The following is a 19,989-nucleotide window of genomic DNA, read 5'->3' on the forward strand; positions in this document are numbered from 1 at the left end:
TTATTTTCAACTCCTTTTTTCAATGTGACCTTGTTGCACGTATATTCAACTTAAAAAAAAAAAACTTTTCGGTTTACAGCAATGTTAAGCAAAAGTCCACAGAGAAGACCACACATTTCTCAAAGGTTTTGTTTATTTTCAGTCACATACATTACGTACTATTGTTTTGTTTTTACATACACAGTTCCTTTAAAATGTGTTTGGAGTAACAGCTCTCATTTTTTCCTCTCATTTTTTTCATCTTTTGCAATAGTTTCACACTTTTATTTGCCTGAAGCTTTTGAGATCATCAGCAGGAAACACTTGTGTTTAATTCACTGTCAACCCAACAAAATGCTGAATGAAAACATTCCAAAATGAAAGGCGGAAAAATGGGAGAGTAGGAGCTGATTCAGATGACCTTTACATTGTATGTCGTCAACTTTGGAGTATGACGCTAGCATCGGTGTCCTTGGGTCTGCTTTTATTGCGTTCTTCGATTGTTGTTATTTACAATATGACAACAAAAGCGTGTGACCAGAAAATGTTTTCACGTGACAAATAAATTAATGGAAACATCCCTCGTGATGAAAATGAGGATTTGCTGTCATTCCCCAAAGAAAATCAACACAGGATTTTTAGACAGTTATGATTTCAGTTCTGATTGTGTTGACTTGCTGGTTTGTCAATCAAACGCGCACGCGCGCACACACACACACACACACACACACACACACACACTACAACCATACAGCGATGACAAATGATTTTCTTCTACTTTTACATTCAGTGCCGACAAGCCAGCAAGGACCCAAAATATCTTATTGTGTATGGAGTTTTTTTCCCCCAAAATGATTTAAATATAAAGTAAATGATATAAATGATTCAAAAATATCAATGATTTTTAAAAAAATTAATAAACGTGAATTTATTTTTTTTAAACGAGTTACATTGTAAATGTGACTAATTGGGCATAATAATTGTAATTATTTCTTTACAAATGTTTAATAGATTTGAAAAGTCGACATACTACTTATTCGTAATTATTATTTTTAATGAATGCTTTTATTTTAAAAACTTATTTCACCACAAAAAGCACCGTGACGTTAAATGTCAAAACAACGATCGAAAAAAACATTTGGTAGAAAAGGGGATGGGGCGGTTGGCCCACCCTCTGTCGTTACGTTTAAATCAATCGGTGCCACCATAATGGCTTTCTACGATTTATGCGGCATTTATTATTTCACTTAATTTATATTTATTTCCTTTTGGCAAACTTAAAAAAAAAACACTCCAACATTGTGTAGTAGTCATACAACAAGGTGAGAAATGTACTTTCAGGAAAAATAAATGATCCACAAAATGTAAAGATACAGAATTAAGTGCGTAATGGTTTAAAATATCCTGTAATGTGCCCCACCCCCAAAGAAAAAGAGCCTTGGAGAGGGGGGGAGAAAAATCCTCGTAAAAGTGGAAAGTTGCACCCTGTTAAAGACAGAAATGCCCCGACCGACCGGACCCTGAATGCAACACCAAGCTGTACGATAGCTTATTCTGGAGACGGCACCCTCTTGCAGGCCTTTTAAGGTACTGCAGGTGTACATCAAGATGGACTTTTTTGTTTCAAAGAGGGAACTCGTAAGTGAATATCGTTTCTTAATTTTACATTGATTTAAGCAGCGTATATCAAACATATGAAAGTGAACATAAATAAAATAAAGTACAGAAGTTGCTGAGCCATGCATTGAGATGAGCGATGAACAGAAAATTGTTTGTTATAGCTATTAACCCAAACTTAACGTTTATACCAATTATTTTCTAGTTTTAAGGCAAAATACGTTTTGTCATGTGTCGCTGTGCAATTTAAAACATTATAGTGTAACAATTTGCCACCACCAAAAGGCACTCGCCATTGCCAGCTTCCATAAGAAATGTGTTGTCAAGGTAGCTGTGCAATAGTCTTGGGCCACGATTTCTCTGTTATTTTAGTCATACTACAACGACCATTTCTTACTAGAATGTTAATAAGTACCGAGCAGAGCTGCGCCAAGGCCAACAAAAAAGGTACCATAATTGTGATTTTACTTTGTTAGCTAGCTAACAGGCTACTTCCTGTTTCTTGGAATACAAGTTGGGTTCAATTCTGATTCAGTGAAGGTGGAAGTTTCACCAAAATGTTTTTTTTAAACCATTTTTCATAACATGAGTGCTTTGAAAAAGTTATTAAATACAGGAGAGCCATCGGCATCCCACGAATTTGTACAAGGCATACGACATGAAATGTAGCACTGTTGTGGCACTTATCACTGCCCGCGTTTTGCTCTCAATAAATGACATGCAATGTGGCGCCTGGCTGTTTTGATGGGAATGGATTTGCATCATCTTGCAGGCCCAAATGAAAGGAACATTACAGCAAAATATACTTTTGAACAGCAACGTAAGCTCTAATTGTCTGGACCAGACCTCCAATAACATCTGTTTTTATGCTAGTGGACGTAAGACAGATACAGTCGGCTAAAGCATACAGTGACTCTTTTGCAAATATGAATTGAAATCATGCACAAGTGCAGCAACTGGCAGGAGCAATTCAGATCGCAAGGTGCATCAAAAGTCTAAGATGATGCCTAAAAACATTTGCATACACTCCAAAAAGTGTCATTTTATTTGAAGTAAATTCAGTTAAATTTTTTAAAGTTTTATTTCACTTCATTTTATCACTCTGAATTATTTTTTGTGCCAACCTGTATTTTTAATTCATTTGATTTCTTTTTGAAATCGTGCTTAATTTTCAATTTTTTTTTTAGATTAAAAAGATAAATTGCTAATCAGACAAAAGGCAACTGTGTGGCACAGGCTGACATAAAAAATATTTATTTTTAGTGTAATAAAATAAAGCAAGAAAAAAAAAATAAAAACATTCTATCAAAATGAAAATAAGAAGCTTCCAGCATACTGGCCGTTAGTCCCACTCCGTGTGCCCATCGGCTGTACACAATTACATTATTTACATGACATGGTGTGTTTATAAACCCACGCACACACACTTCTTAAGGGTTGTTTTGGATGAAGTACAGCAGAGAGGTCGCATGATGAGTCCAAAGACAGGAGCGTGTAAATGTTTTTTTGGGGGGGGCCCATTTGAAGGGGCAGCAGGGGAGCAGCAGCCAGCCAGCGTGTGATGCTTTTACATTTAAAGGAGATGCAAGTCACTGCTTTCTGTATGCAATATACGTGGGCTAATAGAAGCAAAGCAACTAGAGGATCATCCACATTAGTGTATAACTTTAAATACCGCTGTTGTTGTTTTTTTTTTTGTTTAGCATGACAACGCGCAGGCTTGATCGTCTCCGATTGATTGTTTCACATTTTTCCTATTTTCCATTTGTTTCCGATTGCGCTCCTCTACCCCTCTTTGCCTTTCTTCCTCTTCATCTTCCTCAGCGGCGGAAGAAGGCGGGGTTGCGCAGGCAGGCGGCTAGTCACCTGCAGCACCCCAATGGTCCCGCCGAGGTCTCCAGGCTGCTGTCAGTGTCTGAAGCCAGGGTCTGGTCGGTGGACATGGACGAGATGTCGTTGATGGACGAGGACGGAGGGAGGCTCTCGCTGCTGTTCACGGCTGCACCTGCGCTGAGGGAAGCAACGGCGGCGCCGCGGTTATAACGTACCAGAGCGCCCTCGCCGGCGCTGGAACGAATCGTGCAACACAGATAAGGGGAAAAAACACGGGAACCCAATACAAGGTGATTGGACGACAACACATCACAGCGGGGCTATTGGGACTTGGGTCCGGTGGGTTACACAGAAAAAATAAAGATCCAATAGCCCAAAAATGCGAGAGATTGACTACACTCTAAAAATATTTCTAAAGTGGTAAATTTTTGTAACAAAATAACGGCGTTGAAAAGGGTCTCTCACCCAGCTTGTCTATGAAATTCTAGTTTTTAGTCACTGTAATTTTTAACAGATCCGCAGCGCAGGGTATGTCATTGTTTTGATACTTAACATCAAAAATGTTCCCCACGAGTCTAAATTGATGAATATTTCATTTGTGGAATATTAATTAAGCAGCCAAATTCACCCGTTTTCATCCATCTCAAGGGTGGCCATTTTGTCTTGTACTGTCATTTGCTGCTGACTGAAAATGACATCACAGGCCTGCACTAAATGTTTCCCAAGAACCCAAGTCACCATACATATGACAGCACTGCGTTGATAGATATGATATGGAAAGATCTTTTAGTCATACATTATCGTTTAGCATTTCATTGTGTTTTGAAGAAGAGCAAAGAGGAGACAGACGGACACGACAATGGGGTGTGTGAATATCAGGGGGTCCAGTAAGGTTGTATATAAAAGTGACTTACAGAGCGATTAGGCTTATGCACTGAGAGTACCTGAAGGTGAAGGCTGTCCCTTCACTACGCCATTCTTCGTTCTCTCCTCAAAATTCATCACTTCTTTGTAGATCAACTCTGTGGAACACAAGAAGTACCGGTAATTAAAAAAAAAAAAACAATGTAAAAGTTTTAAATATTGACAGCAGAGTTAAGTGTGCCTGCGTGGGTTTTCTCCGGGTGCTGCGGTTTCCTCGCACATTTCAAAAACCTTCTGTGGCAGGTTGATGGAACACTTTAAATTGTCCCTAGGTGTAAGTGTGAGTGCGGATGGTTGTTTGTCTATGTGTGCCCTGTGATTGGCTGGCAACCAGTTCAGGGTGTCCCCCCGCCTACTGCCCGAAGACAGATGGGATAGGCTCCAGCACGACCCTTGTGAGGATAAGCGGATCAGAAAATGGACGGATGGATGGATTAAAGATGAATCGGAATTGAATGCGTGGTGGAATGTGTCTCACCTTTCCATTCATCAATGGAGTGTTCTCTCTCATCGAGCTGCTTGTCATAGATTTGAGGCGGAGGCTGCAAGAAAAAGAAAAGAAAATACGGCATCTTTAGTCATTCTGTGTTGTTAGCATATCGTTAATAATGCTTTGAAAATGCCACGTATTTTCTACTCCAAAGCTAGAGCTCAGTTTCTATGTAAGATTTGAGATTGTTTGCAAAATCACACAAGAAATGTTTTGGGAAGAAAGACAAACAATTTGTATTACATTTTAGGAACAAAATTATTATTTTATTTCTGTTTTCCCGTTGGTGTGTTTTTGCAAACGAGTCCTTGAAATGGTGCTTCAGCACTTGCTTACATTCTAAACAAATGGAGACAAAACAATCAATGAAACTTTTCGAACGTGTAAAAGATGCACACAAAAACATGCTGGCATAGGAAGTAAATATACATACAAAACTTGATTCACACAACAGAGGAGACAAATCTACTGTATCAATGCTTAATTTTGGAAGAAGATTGAGTTCTCGTGGCTCCTTTCATCTAACTAATAGGATTTCACGCTCTTTTTCCCCCCCACTAAATAGTCATGTCCGAGGGTTGCTTTCGACATCCAATCAGCATAGTTTGTCAAGAGAAGGGAGGGATTTGCAGAAGCAGTGGTTGTCATTTACCATGGATATTTGGATGAGATCTCTGGCCTTCATCAGGATGAGGTGACATTAGAGAAGGGGGAAAACAGCAGAACATGTGTTGAACAAGGCCACTCATATTGATAGATAGATAGATAAATACATAGATAGATAGATAGATGAAGTCAGTTAACATCAGAGGCAACCGTCATATATTTGAAAAGGGAAAAAAACCAAAATCCCAATTTATTTTTTTCCGGCTTTTTCCCGATCTCGCTGTCACCTCACATGAATGAGGCACTGATGATGAAGAGCATCACAAACAGTACAACATGTCTTCCTAATCAGGAAATTCTTTCCAAGTGCTAGCAAATCAACAAACACTGTTTACAAGTGAGCCTATGCGTCAGAATGTTGAAAGTGGTTGAGATCAAAGCAATTTCCAGTGCACGACAAGTCATACATTTGGACAGATTTTTCTCAAACGAGTCTGTGTTTGACGCAAGGATCCATTTGATTTGGGAATCGTATCCAATCACAGATGCTTGATGTCGCTGTGCTGGTTTAAAGTCAAATTTGTGTTGTGCATGTGTATCGGCCCATTTGTTTTGTTTTTCTTTAACATTCTGGGATTGTTGTTTTATGCCAGAGGAAGAATAGTCAGCCAATGTTTTTGTTTAAGTTCTATGAAAAGCAATCATTCAGTTGTATTCAAATTGTTGTTGGTCAAGGTCAGGGAAAGGGTCCTATTGACAGTTATTGGATTCAGTAGGCTCGAAATGGCTGTGGTGAAATCCCTTTAAAAATGACCGGTACTTATATCACATTTAAAAAAAATGAAAGTCTCAACTCAAAGCCTACTCACCGCCTCCACTTCAGCAGGATCGTACCACACATTGATATAGGGATGCTGCAAGGCTTCATCCACTGATATCCGTTTGGCAGGATCGATGATCAGCATCTTTGACAGCAGGTCTCTGGCTTGGCTTGCTGTAATTCGTAGGAAAAGACAATGAAAATTAGAGCGCAGCGCGTTGTTGAACGGACACTTGGACAGAGCAGTGACCTTTGAACAAGGCCCCAATCATGTGGCTAGTTATCAAACTTGGCTGCCATGCCCCGCTTACACCCAATCGGGAAGGTTGATGATTTGGGCAAATTCTGATCACCCAGCCGTCTGATGTACTGTACATTGTTCAAATTTAGTCGCAAATGGCCAAAATGGCCCTGAAATGGCCACTTGAAATCTCAAAATATCTGACTCCCTGTGTCTTTGTAGCACACCGGGCAACTACCCTAAAATGGTTGCCTTAATAATAACAATAACTTGCATTTTTCAAGCAACCTAAGGTCACAGAACTAGAAATATTGTATTTTATTTTTTTGCAGTTACGGCTTTCTTCACACCCTCTGATCGTCAAATAACTACACCATCAAGAGGACAAACTGCAAGCGTAGGAGCTTTCTTCCCACTGCTGCCTCTGCACGGAACTGACGGTAAATCTGTAAAATGATGCCTCTTGTTGCTCTCTATTTCATTCTCCATCCATCCACCAATCCATGCATCCTGTTTCAGTCGACAGGAAACTCCCCCCACTCTCTCTCTCTCGCTCTTTGGCGTCGCGCATGCTTCCTGTCTGACACTGTTCTCCCTCTTCTAGATTGATGAATATTTTAGAAGGCAGCAGCTTCAATGTCACAGCAGACAACTAGCAGTGTGACACCCCCGTGATGGAACAGGTGTAAGTTCAAGGCACCATGAACTGTGACGTCCGCAAAGCTTGTGACACTTCAAGCTGTTTATTGCCACTCCGATTTGAAATTTACTGTCAAATGATGCATAAAACTGTACATAAGGCAAAGGAGGATGACGTGATGTGTATTTAATCATGCCACTTGACCTTGCCTTACCAAAGTCTGCTATCTTGATGCTAACATACAATGCAAAAAGCCATACACAGGCTAATGAAACTAGCATCAATGTTGCAGTGCGCAAACATCAGAAACACATGTAGACAGATTATACTAAAATCATCACAAGTATGTAATTATATATTTCTTTGTGTTGATTATAGAATATTTATTTTTTTTGCCAGTTTTCTAAATATCCATGCTTTTATAAATATTTTAGCAATTTCGAAATATATCAGGCATTTTTGCAGGTGAAAAATCTACCTCTGCTCTCTTCTCACCTTTCAGTTTGTTGTGCTCGGAGTCGGCAGGGAAGAGGCAGTCTGGGAAAAGTTTGGGGAAGGTGAGGCCAGCGTACTTGGGCCGGTTCTCCACATAGTTTCTCACAGTGGGCTGCAGCTTCTTCATGAACTCCGGCGATGGTGTACCAAGCTGCTCGATCACCTTGTTCCACTGGTCGATGTCTGGTGCGGGATTAAGGCAAACAAGCATACAGCCGACCAGGAGTATTCAAAAACATCACGAGAATGTTCAAAATAATTATATTGGGAAATCATCCTTCATTTAAAATGTATTTTCTAAACGACTGACATTGTCAAAACCTCATTTGCATATTTGTTGCAACACACACGAAAATACCAAAGTCCAAAATTATATTATATTACTATGGGTACTTCTAATTAACCCGCACACACAAGCACCACTTGTCAAGTTCTCACAATACCAGAACTTTCCTTCTGAGATGCCGTAATTACGTCGTCGTGCTGAAAACGTCAACGCCGTCCACACTAAGTGGGTCACCACGTTGAGGTGGCCAGATAAGGGTGGGCGAGTGTTGCTGGACGTCGGAAGGATACGGTCCGTCCCAGGAAAGAGCACTGTGCCTGTAATCACCTCTCCAAAGATGCAGCCCACTGACCACATGTCCACTGGGTTCACGCAAAACCACACACACATACACAAACTCGGATTACTGCCTAGTAACCTCTGGAAGAGGTAGCGCGAGGTTTGAGGTGTCAATCACTGCTGGGACTTTCCCATGTGAAGTTCGGGTGGAAATGCAACTGGTGCAGTGACAGCAAAATTAACTTTACTTTATTTTTATTTTTAAAATATATATATATATTTTTTTAATTCCGTCCAAATGTCAACCACTAACCTATGCCGATAAGATAATAAGGTCATAATTGCGGTAAATATTCAATGAAAGGCAATTACCATTCATTGCACTCGCAATGTATTTGCAAATATGTTTCAACATACTTTTTGGCTAAATGCTGCAAATGTAGCATTTTTTTTTTCGATAATGCCACAGGATTTGGCCTACATCATACCAAAATTAAGTACTAGTACAAACACATTCGACCATATTTGCAAGTACATTTGAACACACTTGGAGTACGTTTGAAGATATTCTTCATTTAAAAACGAGTATTCATTCAAATGTATTTGCCAGTCAAAAAATTGTTGGAATTTATGAATGCTCGGTTTTCTGGAATGCCTCATAAACTACCACGTGTGATTATTTTTTTTTTCAATTGTTGTGACTTACGTGCTTCACGTGGACACTCACACACTCAATCTCAAACAGGCTTTTGCCATCTTGAGGACACAATTAAAGCTTCCCCGCAGGAGAGGCATCACTCCAGGTAACAACCTCACGACGTCACGCACGTGTTGAAATATTAATACTGAATACAAAATACTCTGTGACTCACTGATTTTTATTTTTTTTGTGTCTATTCTGCAGCTCATCAGAAAGGAAACAAAGCATCACTTGGGTTAGTTTTCCGCCTCAGAAACATATAGAGAACATAAGGTAAGTGTTTCAAAATGTGTGTGCATGCTATGAAAACATTTGAATGAAATTGGATTACATACAAAAATATAAATGAGTACAGAAAAAAGTCAAATTTATACTATATAATATAGTCTAGATACTTTTTAAATTCAAATTTGTTCCTGTCCTTACACAAGTATCACTATGATGAAAAGAAAAAGCACACTTTGAACAAGGATACAGTCCCGGCCGGGGAAAAGGATTTTGTGGCGCACCATTTCTCCCATAATGCACCCCACCGACCATATGTCCACTGCACGCAACGAGGCGAGGGGAATAGAAAGGGGGGGGGGGGAGCAAAAGGTTAGTGTTAAACCATGAAGACATCTCGGAGAGAAAGCAGTCATTAGAAAGCAGCGGCTAATCAGAGTGCTCTGGTAGGCCTCAAACTGTAGTGCTAGTGCATTTGGGAAAAACAAAAGGAAAAAAAACGAGCAGAAATAGTAAAGCGGAGCATTAGTGGGATTAGAACGTCAGGAAATGTGCACTGAGGCAACCTGCAAGGCTCCATCAGCATGACAATGAGTCCAAATGTTGTTTACCCAGCAAGTTAGCGTTCAGTAAGATTTCATCTTGACTACAAGGACAGTTATAAATGTCGTGCTACAGTCGCAAGGGCTTTGTTTTGTCCCCTGCTGTTTTAATGAATATATTAAAGATGTCTCGCAACCATACCGCCGTGTTAAATTAAGCCTTTCACTGATGAAATCATCTCTGTAATGTGATTTGGAACAAGATTTATTACCTCTCAACAGAAACGTGCTTGGTGCAGCATTTAGTCTTGCCACCTGATGCATTGCTTTGACATCTCGCAATATTGACTTGTAAGGTATGTGAATGTAATTAGTGATTGGATAGGTTATAGTAAATGTATTTATCGCAGTTCACAGATGCTAATTGTTAACGCATGGGCACTCAGCCCTGTATATCTGCCATCGACAGATATACAGTATGTCAAATATCAATTTTAACTGGCAGTGAATGATTTACCGGTAATTACTTTAATTTGTGTTTGTTACACTTTGCTGGGTTTTCTAATCATTACTTCGTTCACTGCCATTGGCGTCGATATACGCCCAAAATCCATTTCAACTGCCAATTGTAATCTACCACTAGAATTGGGTAAAAAAATATGATCCTTACCATTCTCTTTGTAACCCATACCCAAGATAACCTCGGGTGCTCTGTAGTATCTCGTCACTACATAAGGGGTCATCATGAAGCTAGTGCCGGCAGTTCGAGCCAGTCCAAAATCCAGGATCTTGAGAGTACAGTCTGACTTTACCACTATATTGCTTGGTTTCAGGTCCTACGTGACAGAATTTAAAAAGCGAAACAAAACAATCATCCTTTTCCAGCTAGAATGAATCCAAAAAAGCCAAACCATGTTGAATTTGGTCAGGTTATTAAAACGTTCTCCTACCCTGTGAATAATTCCCGCCGAGTGAAGATGCTTGATGCCGCACAGCATCTGGTAGAGAAGGTAGGACATTCTCTCATGGTCCAGCTCCATCTGGATCACCTGGCACAGGTTGGCGTCCATCAGCTCCATGACTAGGTACCTGGGCAATGTTCAGATTTAGCAATGGAACTGATCAAGTGGTTGACCTTAAGGGCTCTATTTTCATAGACAGCGCAGCAGCACCGTGGCACAAATGGATATTGACGGCCAAAAAGCAAATCCTGCTATCTGACAGAGGTGTGAAATCCAGATCCAGAAAGTAAACCCTGCGACGGTTTGTCTTTAGCCAAAGGTATTTTGACTTAACCGGCTGCCGAAGATGAAATTAAATTACACCTATTTTCACTGATGACGCTGTGGGGGTTGTCTTCTCACCATGCCAAGTGCAAAGCAATAATGAAAACATGGTACATAACGCCATCAGTCCTGACATGGAACAAAAGCGCCGCAATCTTTCTCGAAAATTTGACAATGACTTTTCATGTACGAAGGTGCACGCTGTACTTACACATCTTGGAATTCCTCTAATGATTTTTGCGGCGTGAAGACGTTTAATAAACTGATAATCTGGAAGAGAAAAGAGCTGTGTCAAAGGTGTGTCCAAAAAAATAATAAATGACAATTTGCGACATACAAGACACCCATGACTAAATAGTGGGGGGAAAAATACAAAATGTGTCCATTCATACCTTCCATTAGTGTATTAACAATGGTACAAAATAACAAATGTCTCAGATTTTTGCCATTTATAGTTATACTGTATGTTGGATACAAATTTACATTTTTGTTTTGTTCTACAAACGGATATTGTGTGTATGGGGCAAGACCACAATGCAGCCAGCGTTATGCGACACAATTTTACTTTTAAAGCACAACCTCCAAAAAAAAAATGCAGAAATCATTTTGCTTACATTTTTGTGATTGACACATTTCATAAGCACCAACTCGCGGTACGCCCTTTTGGCGTGCGTCTGGTTCTGGAACGGTCTGCTCAGCTTCTTGATGGCCACGTTTCTGTCGAGGACAGCGTCATAACCCGCACTGTTGACAAAGTAAGAACCAGCAAAACAATAGCATTTAGTCTGACATTCAATGTCAACGGAATGTTTTTTTTTAAAATTGGAATGCTTCTCTGCTCAAACCGGAGTGGTCATTAATTGCTGAGGGATTGGCTTTGTGGATATTTTTATTTCTTTCTGTCTCTGTGGAGACTTACAGATCCAGCGGGACGATTTGTGACCATGGTAACAGTGCAGCCTCCATGTAAAACACACACACACACACACACACATTGATCCAGAAGGGATTTGAGTGAGGCAGCCATCACTTGGTGAGTCTTTGAGGAAGCTGATGTCATGAGTGGCTCGAGTGCTTCAAGGCTTCATCCTTCTTCATCCTCACAGAGGCATAAGATGTGTGCGCATTGCTCACTTAGGTGTTGTGTCAGCCTGGCCAACCCCCCTGAAAATATTATGGTTACTCCTCTGCTCAATATTAATAGGATGAGGTGTATCACAATTAAGAAAAAAAAAGATACATGGAAAAACAAGTACAATGCAGCTACGACGGAGTTTTATTGTGACACACATATTAAATTCAAATGGGGAGTTTTTGGGGGGTGAAATTTCAGAGTAAAGTTGCAAAACATTGTTGAGAAAAATGTAAAATGTAATAAAATTAAGGTTCTAATGTAACACAAAAGTAAGTTATTATACTAAGGTTATATTAGAAACCCATTGTAATATTACAAAACGAAAGTAGTAATTATTCAACAAATCCTCGAGGACACAAAAAAAGTAACATTTGTTGCATGGCAAGAAAATTCCCGAACATTACAAGAATAATAATAAAATATGACAATAAAATCAAATGTATTCATATTATGAGAATAAAGATGATTTGATTCCCATAACAACCCAGGCCAAACCTACAATGTGGTACTACTTTCCTATTTGGACAGGGTTTTGATGGGCATTTCTGAAAGAGCACCAAAAAAAACAAAAAAACACCCCACAACTAGGTATGTTTTACAGCAAATAGCTGGGGATTGGTTGTACCGGAATAAAAAGCGCAAACAGATGAATTTGTGAAGAGTGAACTGCTAATACACAGGGCGGGATTACTGCACTAGCATGATCAAGCGCAATCACGTTAATGAGACTAAATAAGATTACTTCCATCATATATCCCATTTGCTTGCATTCGGCAGCCAGATATTAAAGCGGTTTCCAGGGAGGTCGGGCGATTTAATTCGCTCGGATGTGATAATACCGTCACCATATGACTTGATGAAAGACAGCTGCAGACCTGACATGTGTCACTCACAACCTCCTCAAAATGGCCACAAGCCCAGCCCGAGATTATAATGTAGCGAGCGGCCCGCGACGGTGTGTGGCCGCTTGACGATGCGGGGGTTCATGCGTCCCTTAAAAGCCGAGGCTCGGCAGTTGTGCGTTGAATTATAACGACCGAGCTCATGGACCACTGCCTTGCTGTTCGATCCCTCTCGGCTCGCGTATTATTCTAAACACGGCGGCGGGGTTTTAGTGCCATGAATTTAAATGCTCCCATGCCTCAACCATTTTATTCAAACTTAAGCACTGTGCTACGAGCCGCTGGAGTTTTTGTTTTAACGACACTTTGCACAGCAGTTCATTTGATGTCGTACAACAGCGGATATCAGGGTAGCGACCATCGCCAATATATGTATGCGGTGGATGTAATGTTACGAGACTAATGTCATAATATGACACAAAAAGAAAAACTATTTCTGGTCCAAGTTTAGCCTTGGCATGGGTTGGAATTATTCGCCTTCTCGCAATTATCATTCTGAATTAGACAAGCAGTTTCAGCGTTACAACTGAGGTTGCTGAGAGATGATGCTCGGCGCTCGTGTCCATACCCAAACCAAAATGAATTAAAAAAAAAATAAAAAATAATAATCCTTGCATGCAATTTAGGAGCAGGTGTACCCACGTGGCAGTAATCATTTAGACCCTAAAACTGTAATTTTGTACACAGTTGAAGTTTAATTAAGTGGAATTTTTTTAATTTTTACTACGCACGATTTTGAACTGGTTGTGAACCCATTTTGTTCTTGCCTTCGATGACTATGATATTCATTTGTGTCATAAGATACGGCACTATTCCAAAAAGGGAGCAATTAACGGCGAAACGACATCTCCCAAAACAAAATCCCACCGTCATAAAAATGTAAATGAAGATCGTAAAAAAATCGAAGCCAAAACCACCTACCAAACGATTCCCTGAGCTCCGGAGCCGATGGGCTTTAAATTCTGGTAGCGTTTTAAAACGGTGAAGGTGGAGTCTCCCACTTCCACGCTGTAGAACTGGTTGTCCACTTTGCTTTTGCTCATGTTGTAATGCTTGGCGATATATGACACATCCACTTGTTTTCCAAAACCCTGCACGAGGTAAGCGACACAGACCACAAAAAAAAGCATTTGGTGTTAGTTTGATGGTCTCGAATACATTGTTGATAAGAATAATTACGAATGATGTAAACAGTAGATTTTTATTTTCATTTTTTAGAGTCAAGTATTGATATTCATCACACTTCCAATGAGAAATTTGCATCTCCAATTTTTTTAAATCCAAGAATAAGAAAAATTCCCTTTTTTTAAATATATATTCTATTGCATAATTTTGTGGGGAAAAAACACACACAAAAAAAGATTGCATTTGCTGTGATAACATTATTTGAAGGGTTAATGGAACAGAATGAGTACTGTACCTTTTCTTTTTTTACCTGTAAGGGACACACACCTGACAAAAGGCAATCTTCACATCCAGGATCGGTTGGCTGCAGTTGTATAAGAAATGTCTACTCATAAATACCTGCAAGACAAAACAATGGGAGCAGGATATTTAATTCACTCCTGCATCGACTGTCCAAAACAACAGCTCAACCTAATCGATAAAACTGAATTTCAGTTTCTGAAACTTGAACTCTGCAACTTTACACTGTTCTTTTTGGGCCAATGAAGTACAGGTGCTGTATTTCTGTGAAAATAAAATGCCATTTAGTTTCTGTGACTGCTGTAAGTATGCCACAGTTAAAGCTTTGCCAAGTCCAAAGGGACAAGGGCAGTCTTAAAAACGACATATGGCACATAGAGATTTTATATTCGTACATTGGCCTGTTTTGACTGACCTTGTTCCCTTCTTATAGCCTTATAGCCGAGACACTACCTTTCTTTCCCGCGCAAACTACAAAATTGCCGCATGGGAGCCATAACAGGATATGTCAGACCATCCAGCATTGATTTGCCTTTGCCAGTTGCTTTCAACACAACAGGGAGAGCGCAATGAGTGGCGTATTTAAACTGACAGCTCGATCTCGGTTTTTACGCTTCTGATACTACAGATCAAGATGTCAAGTTTCCAGGTCAACGTCATACCCCCCATTCCGTGGGGGGCTTGACAAAACAGCGAATGGCAAAAAGCTGGACCAACGCCGACCAGCTATTACGTCATCGGCTAATCCGTATCTGTGCTACGTTAATCTTGAGCCATCTGTGTGTATATTTGAGTTATTAAAGCTCTCCCAGGGCGCAGAGTGTTTGCCTTCGAGCAAAGTGATGAGGAACGTGTACTCGCTAGCTCAACTCTCTGGCCACTGGCCAGACTGGGTCTCAAGTGCTGCTTCGGTTTGATCAAAGACGACACTTGGCGTTGTATCATCAAGTGGAAATACATCACCCTGAGTGCAGTATGACTCGCTGCCAGTGGCTTGAGAGCTTTCATAAGCGAGGGTGGGGTCGGGGGCGGGGGTAGCTCAGCTTTCCGTTTTTCTACTTTTGTCCAGGTGGGGTGCAGACAAGGACCAGATACTGACTTGAAAATCAAAGCGGGGGCTGTGTTTTGTTTTTTTTCTCCAGTCAGATGAAATCATCAAAAATAAGCCGCAACTATGGCTCAGTGTACTGCGAGAAACTATTGAGGGGTGCATCCATTTCATGCTGTGTGTCATATTGAAGCTTGTTGCTTCGTTTTGCATCATCTTTGTCCGGGCGATGTGCTGGCCGATTAATTTAAAAGACTATTTTCAGGCTAACCAGCCCAATAATTTGATTTTTGCCGACACCGCCAACGTGCTGAGTGTCATCCAAATAGGCCGGTGTCAATAATGATTGCGCCATGCGTCTCCTAAAAAGGACGTCAATAAGAATCCGCTAATGGAGACGTGCTCTGCTTTGGACACACACACACAAACACACACACACACACTTCTGACTCAGCACAGTACCATCAAGCTGCATATACGACAGCCACTCGTTTATGGTTGGCGTTCATTTGGGGATGATTAACCCACAATGGTGTTAAAATGTAGCTGTTATTGTTCTCCCTGGCACATCCTTTGTACTCTTGAGTCTCGTCACAAATGTCGCCACTCATCCTCAACCATCTCTTTTGTCCCTCCCCTCGCTCCCAGGCTCCCGGCCAGGATGCAAACGCCCACATTACCCTTCCCCCCTCCTCCTCCTCAACTCCCTCAACCCACCCTTCAAAGCTCCATTGTGAGTGCTGGCTTCGCCAGCTTATCCCGCAGTAACGCAGAAAGAGCAGTTAGGGGAGGGGGAGGCACCCTCCGAATATAAGTCTGGGAAACAAAACAGCACTGATTCATCCACGGGAGTCTCAAACGCTCCCCGACAGTTTATTGATTTCATCAGAGATGAAATATATATTCTTTTCTCCTCTGGCCAATGTGTATTTGCGTTTGTTCAAAGTGTGCTGACATTGCAGTAAGGGAATTTAATCCGTATGGCACCAGCGTGTAAAAGAGGTTTGTGCTGTCTGATGCGGTGTCCTTTTTTTGGGGGGTGCTTTTTGTAAAAGCATGTTCAAGAACAGAATTTGACGAATCTTGTCAACTCACCTATTTTGTACCGAAAGTCACACCTCACAATGGCCCTAAAGGGACGGTGACAGTAAATTAGCATTGGCAGCTAAAAAACATCGATTCCCCCCAAAGTTACCACTGGTAAGTAGTGATAATTAATTACCAATACTGGTAATAAATAACAGCGGTAATTACCGCCTGACAAATACTGTCCAGATACTTTAACTACTGGTATTGATCATTTACAATACTGACAATTAGAGGACGGCCCATTTAGCTATCTACATTCGTCATTTTACCTCAGTCCTAGTATTTAGGCCCCATGTTTTGTCTGCCCAGCATAAAAAATAAAAATAAAATAAAAACTAATCACCTCAACACAAGCACGATTACAAAACAAATTAATGTGCCGTCTTTAGACTCTGGGCCCTAAAGCATACAGATGTGTCGCAGGTTTAAATCTCGCACTTAAAGCTGCTATGCCCAAGCGAAATAAAGCCACATGTTAGCAAAATTCAATCCACTTATGTAACCGCGCACTCGTGCAGCCATGCTTATCTGATTGTTTGGAGTAATCCACAGTAAGATTGAAACGTCGCTGTGTTGTAGATAGACGGGGGCCCAGCTCAAGAGTAGTAAACTTTAATGGAGATGATAATGAAGCCGCCCCCCCCCCCCCCCCCCATACAGACATACAATCAAATCGAATAATGAAAAACTCATTTTGGATTTGTATGCAAAGTCAGAGGTGTTGGGTCTTATCTCCAAATAGGAATAAAGTCTCCTCCATCCTGGAAGTCTACGAGAGAGTGGTACAAATGAGGTGTTTAGCAATGCCGGCGGACCATGGGTGCGCGGCTAAATGGAGGCATTTAAACTGGAGTTAATTGAGTATTGCTCATATCGTGCGTTAAGGCATTCTGAGATAACGTATTGAGTCAAAGTGAATCCATGCTGCATCTTGATGTCTGATCTAAGGGATACAAACAGCCACCGTAGTGAAATTCAAGTGGATACTATCAGTACTCCCCTGAAATACAGAATTTTAAAAGTAATTTGTCATAGAAGACAATGAAAACCAAAATGTTACTTGAGTCAAACTGTAGCTGTCATAGAACGTGTAATTGCACAGGCAATGCTTTCAAGTGACTGTTTCATGTCTCGCATACATGCATTGGGAGTAAATCTTTTGGTATCTGCCTGGTTCTGAAAATGACAGCTCAAGTGACGTGACCACCCCACAGACCATTTCTCAGCCAATAACTTGCAAGCTAGGCTGACCGAAATACCGGAGCAATAGAATCTCTTTGAAGCAACTCTCATGTTAAAAACCAAAAGGTAAGCAGAGCTGCAGTGTTGGCACAGATCAGTGTTAGCTAACAGTCTAACCAGCAGTATTTTCTGATAACAATGCTATCGTAATGTTCAGGTGATTTGTTAACATGGGCGGGCAGTATAATGAATGACTGCATCGACATAACTAACTGCATCACTCTTTCCAGTGCCAAGTCTCCATGAGCAAGCATGCAAAGCAATCAATACGGTTACGTGTAAAAAAAATTCAAATACAATGTTTTTTTCTTCATTCAGTAAACCCGCCGACCAATTTACCCCTCGTACATCATTTGTCGTATAAACGCTTACATAGAATGGTCATAAGCTTGGTTTACTGGGGAAGAGCGTGTTCCCTGCAGCACTTTCACATGAAGCATGAAAGCACGCTCCTGAATTATTCAACAACACAAGGTCAAAGCCATGGAATTCTCTCTAGCGCTCTCTGTGGCTCTTTATCTGTGTTTTTAAACACGGATAATTTGTTGTGACACCCCAAAAACATCAGCCTGACTCGCAGAAACACAACGATAATCGCCCCCGTGCCAGCATGCCCGCAATGATACTGCACATGGAGGCACCCCTAATGTATTGTATTGTATTGTTGCGTGCAGGAGTGGCGCAAATGGCGAAATGTTATATTTTGGAGATCAGATAGTGATGATGTCGATGTGTGCTTCTGCATTGCTATTGTACCATAAGAGAAAACTATTCAATACATGGCATCTATCAAGATTTGTTTGTGTAGAAAGTCATCTCAAACGGAATATGTAAACATAAATACAGTACAATGGTGCCTTCAGAGTTGAGTTTAAATTGTTCAATATTAGTTGCTCAATGCAGAGGATAAAATATATGATGGTAATACTGTCATATTGTCTGTCTATATGTGTTGCGGCACTCTTTGTGTTCAGTCCATTGCTTACAATGTTTGAAGCACAGCAACGCAGGTGCTAGTTAGCATTAAGTCTACCAGGCTGAAAGGCTAAACTATGCGGTTGTTTTAAATACGCAGAGAACATTGAAGTACGCCGTGATATTACCATTTGTCTGGCCTATTGAGATTCACATCACAAAAATCAGTATCAAAAGGATATTTTGTCTTGCCCCTGGTTGACAATAAAAAAAACCTCATAAAATATTGAGATTGACATCACATTTGAAGGTGAAACGGGCCAATCACTGATATTTACTGCCTGCATATCGATGCTGTTAGAATGTGAAAGTGGGTTGGATATGACTTTTCTATACCCGGTGACCTAAAACAACACACATATACAATACACACCACCGTATGCATGCAATGTTGCCCACTTTACGTGTACCCACTTCTAGTGGGATCTGGGACATCCCTCCGGCCCTGCTGAGGTCCACTGATATTCTGCATAATGCACAAGGTATGCAGCTGACTTGTGTGTGAGAGAGAGACAGCGAGGGGGCGGGTGGAGTGGGGGACGAACTCTGCATGCGGGCCTACGCAGAATGGTGCTCCTGTTTTGTTGAGATTCATCCATCCATCCATCTAACCATCCATCCATCCACCCATCCATTTATCTAGCGGCCATTTGCATGGCTGCACCAAAAATGCAAGACAATTAGCCCGAGAGGAGAAAATATGGCGTTTCATATTGATTTCTTTGGTGACGTGATGGGATCAAATAGCTTCATGCCAGGCAGTAACCCATTCCAACAACCTTGTTTTGCCTATGCAGGGCGGACGGGCAACATTGAGAAGAACTCAATGCTCTTTTATTAAAAGAAAGAAAGAAAGAAAAAACAAATCTTTGACTGATATGAATAGAGATTGATAGAATTTGCATGCAACGGTCCTACTTACCATTCCGTGCCAGCTGATGACAAACCCGGTCCAGTTCAAAACATCCTAATGGGAAGCATTGCGGTCATCATGGCTGCAGGGATCCCGAAAATGGGAGACGGAAGTTGCTTTAAAAAATAAATATACTGTATGTCCCAAATTAATACAATGATTAAAAAAAAAAAGCAGAAATCAAGACGCAAAGATTAGCTGATGCTGATTCACTCTTCCCCAGCTCACCGACACCTTGCAACCATTGTGCTGCAAGATGCTGGCTGTACCATTGTGCACCGGGAGGGTAGGGAAGGA

At 40.9% G+C, this 19,989-nt stretch overlaps 1 protein-coding gene across 8 annotated transcripts; it reads right to left on the reverse strand.

The window, feature by feature from the left end:
* Positions 1–115: 115 nt before the first annotated feature.
* On the reverse strand, positions 116–19,989 carry mapk10 (mitogen-activated protein kinase 10). 8 transcript variants are annotated; one of them, XM_086135743.1, is made up of 14 exons: positions 19,702–19,989; positions 14,453–14,524; positions 13,922–14,091; positions 11,578–11,707; positions 11,175–11,233; positions 10,628–10,766; positions 10,348–10,513; positions 9,386–9,457; positions 7,646–7,828; positions 6,319–6,443; positions 5,496–5,522; positions 4,832–4,895; positions 4,374–4,451; positions 116–3,606 (listed from the first exon to the last, which is right to left on the reverse strand). In XM_086135743.1, exons 1-14 carry the CDS (start codon positions 19,702–19,704, stop codon positions 3,590–3,592), a joined length of 1,305 nt encoding a protein of 434 aa, XP_085991869.1. In that variant the 5' UTR covers positions 19,705–19,989; the 3' UTR covers positions 116–3,589. The 8 variants fall into 8 exon arrangements, with proteins under 8 accessions (XP_085991869.1, XP_085991863.1, XP_085991866.1 ...); XM_086135737.1 differs by having other exon boundaries at positions 116–3,601; positions 19,702–19,988; XM_086135740.1 differs by having other exon boundaries at positions 116–3,601; positions 14,436–14,524; positions 19,702–19,988.

This window comes from Hippocampus guttulatus, chromosome 17 (assembly GCF_054856545.1).
Source record: "Hippocampus guttulatus isolate MCC_2025c chromosome 17, RoL_Hgut_1.0, whole genome shotgun sequence".
Classification (NCBI taxonomy): domain Eukaryota; kingdom Metazoa; phylum Chordata; class Actinopteri; order Syngnathiformes; family Syngnathidae; genus Hippocampus; species Hippocampus guttulatus.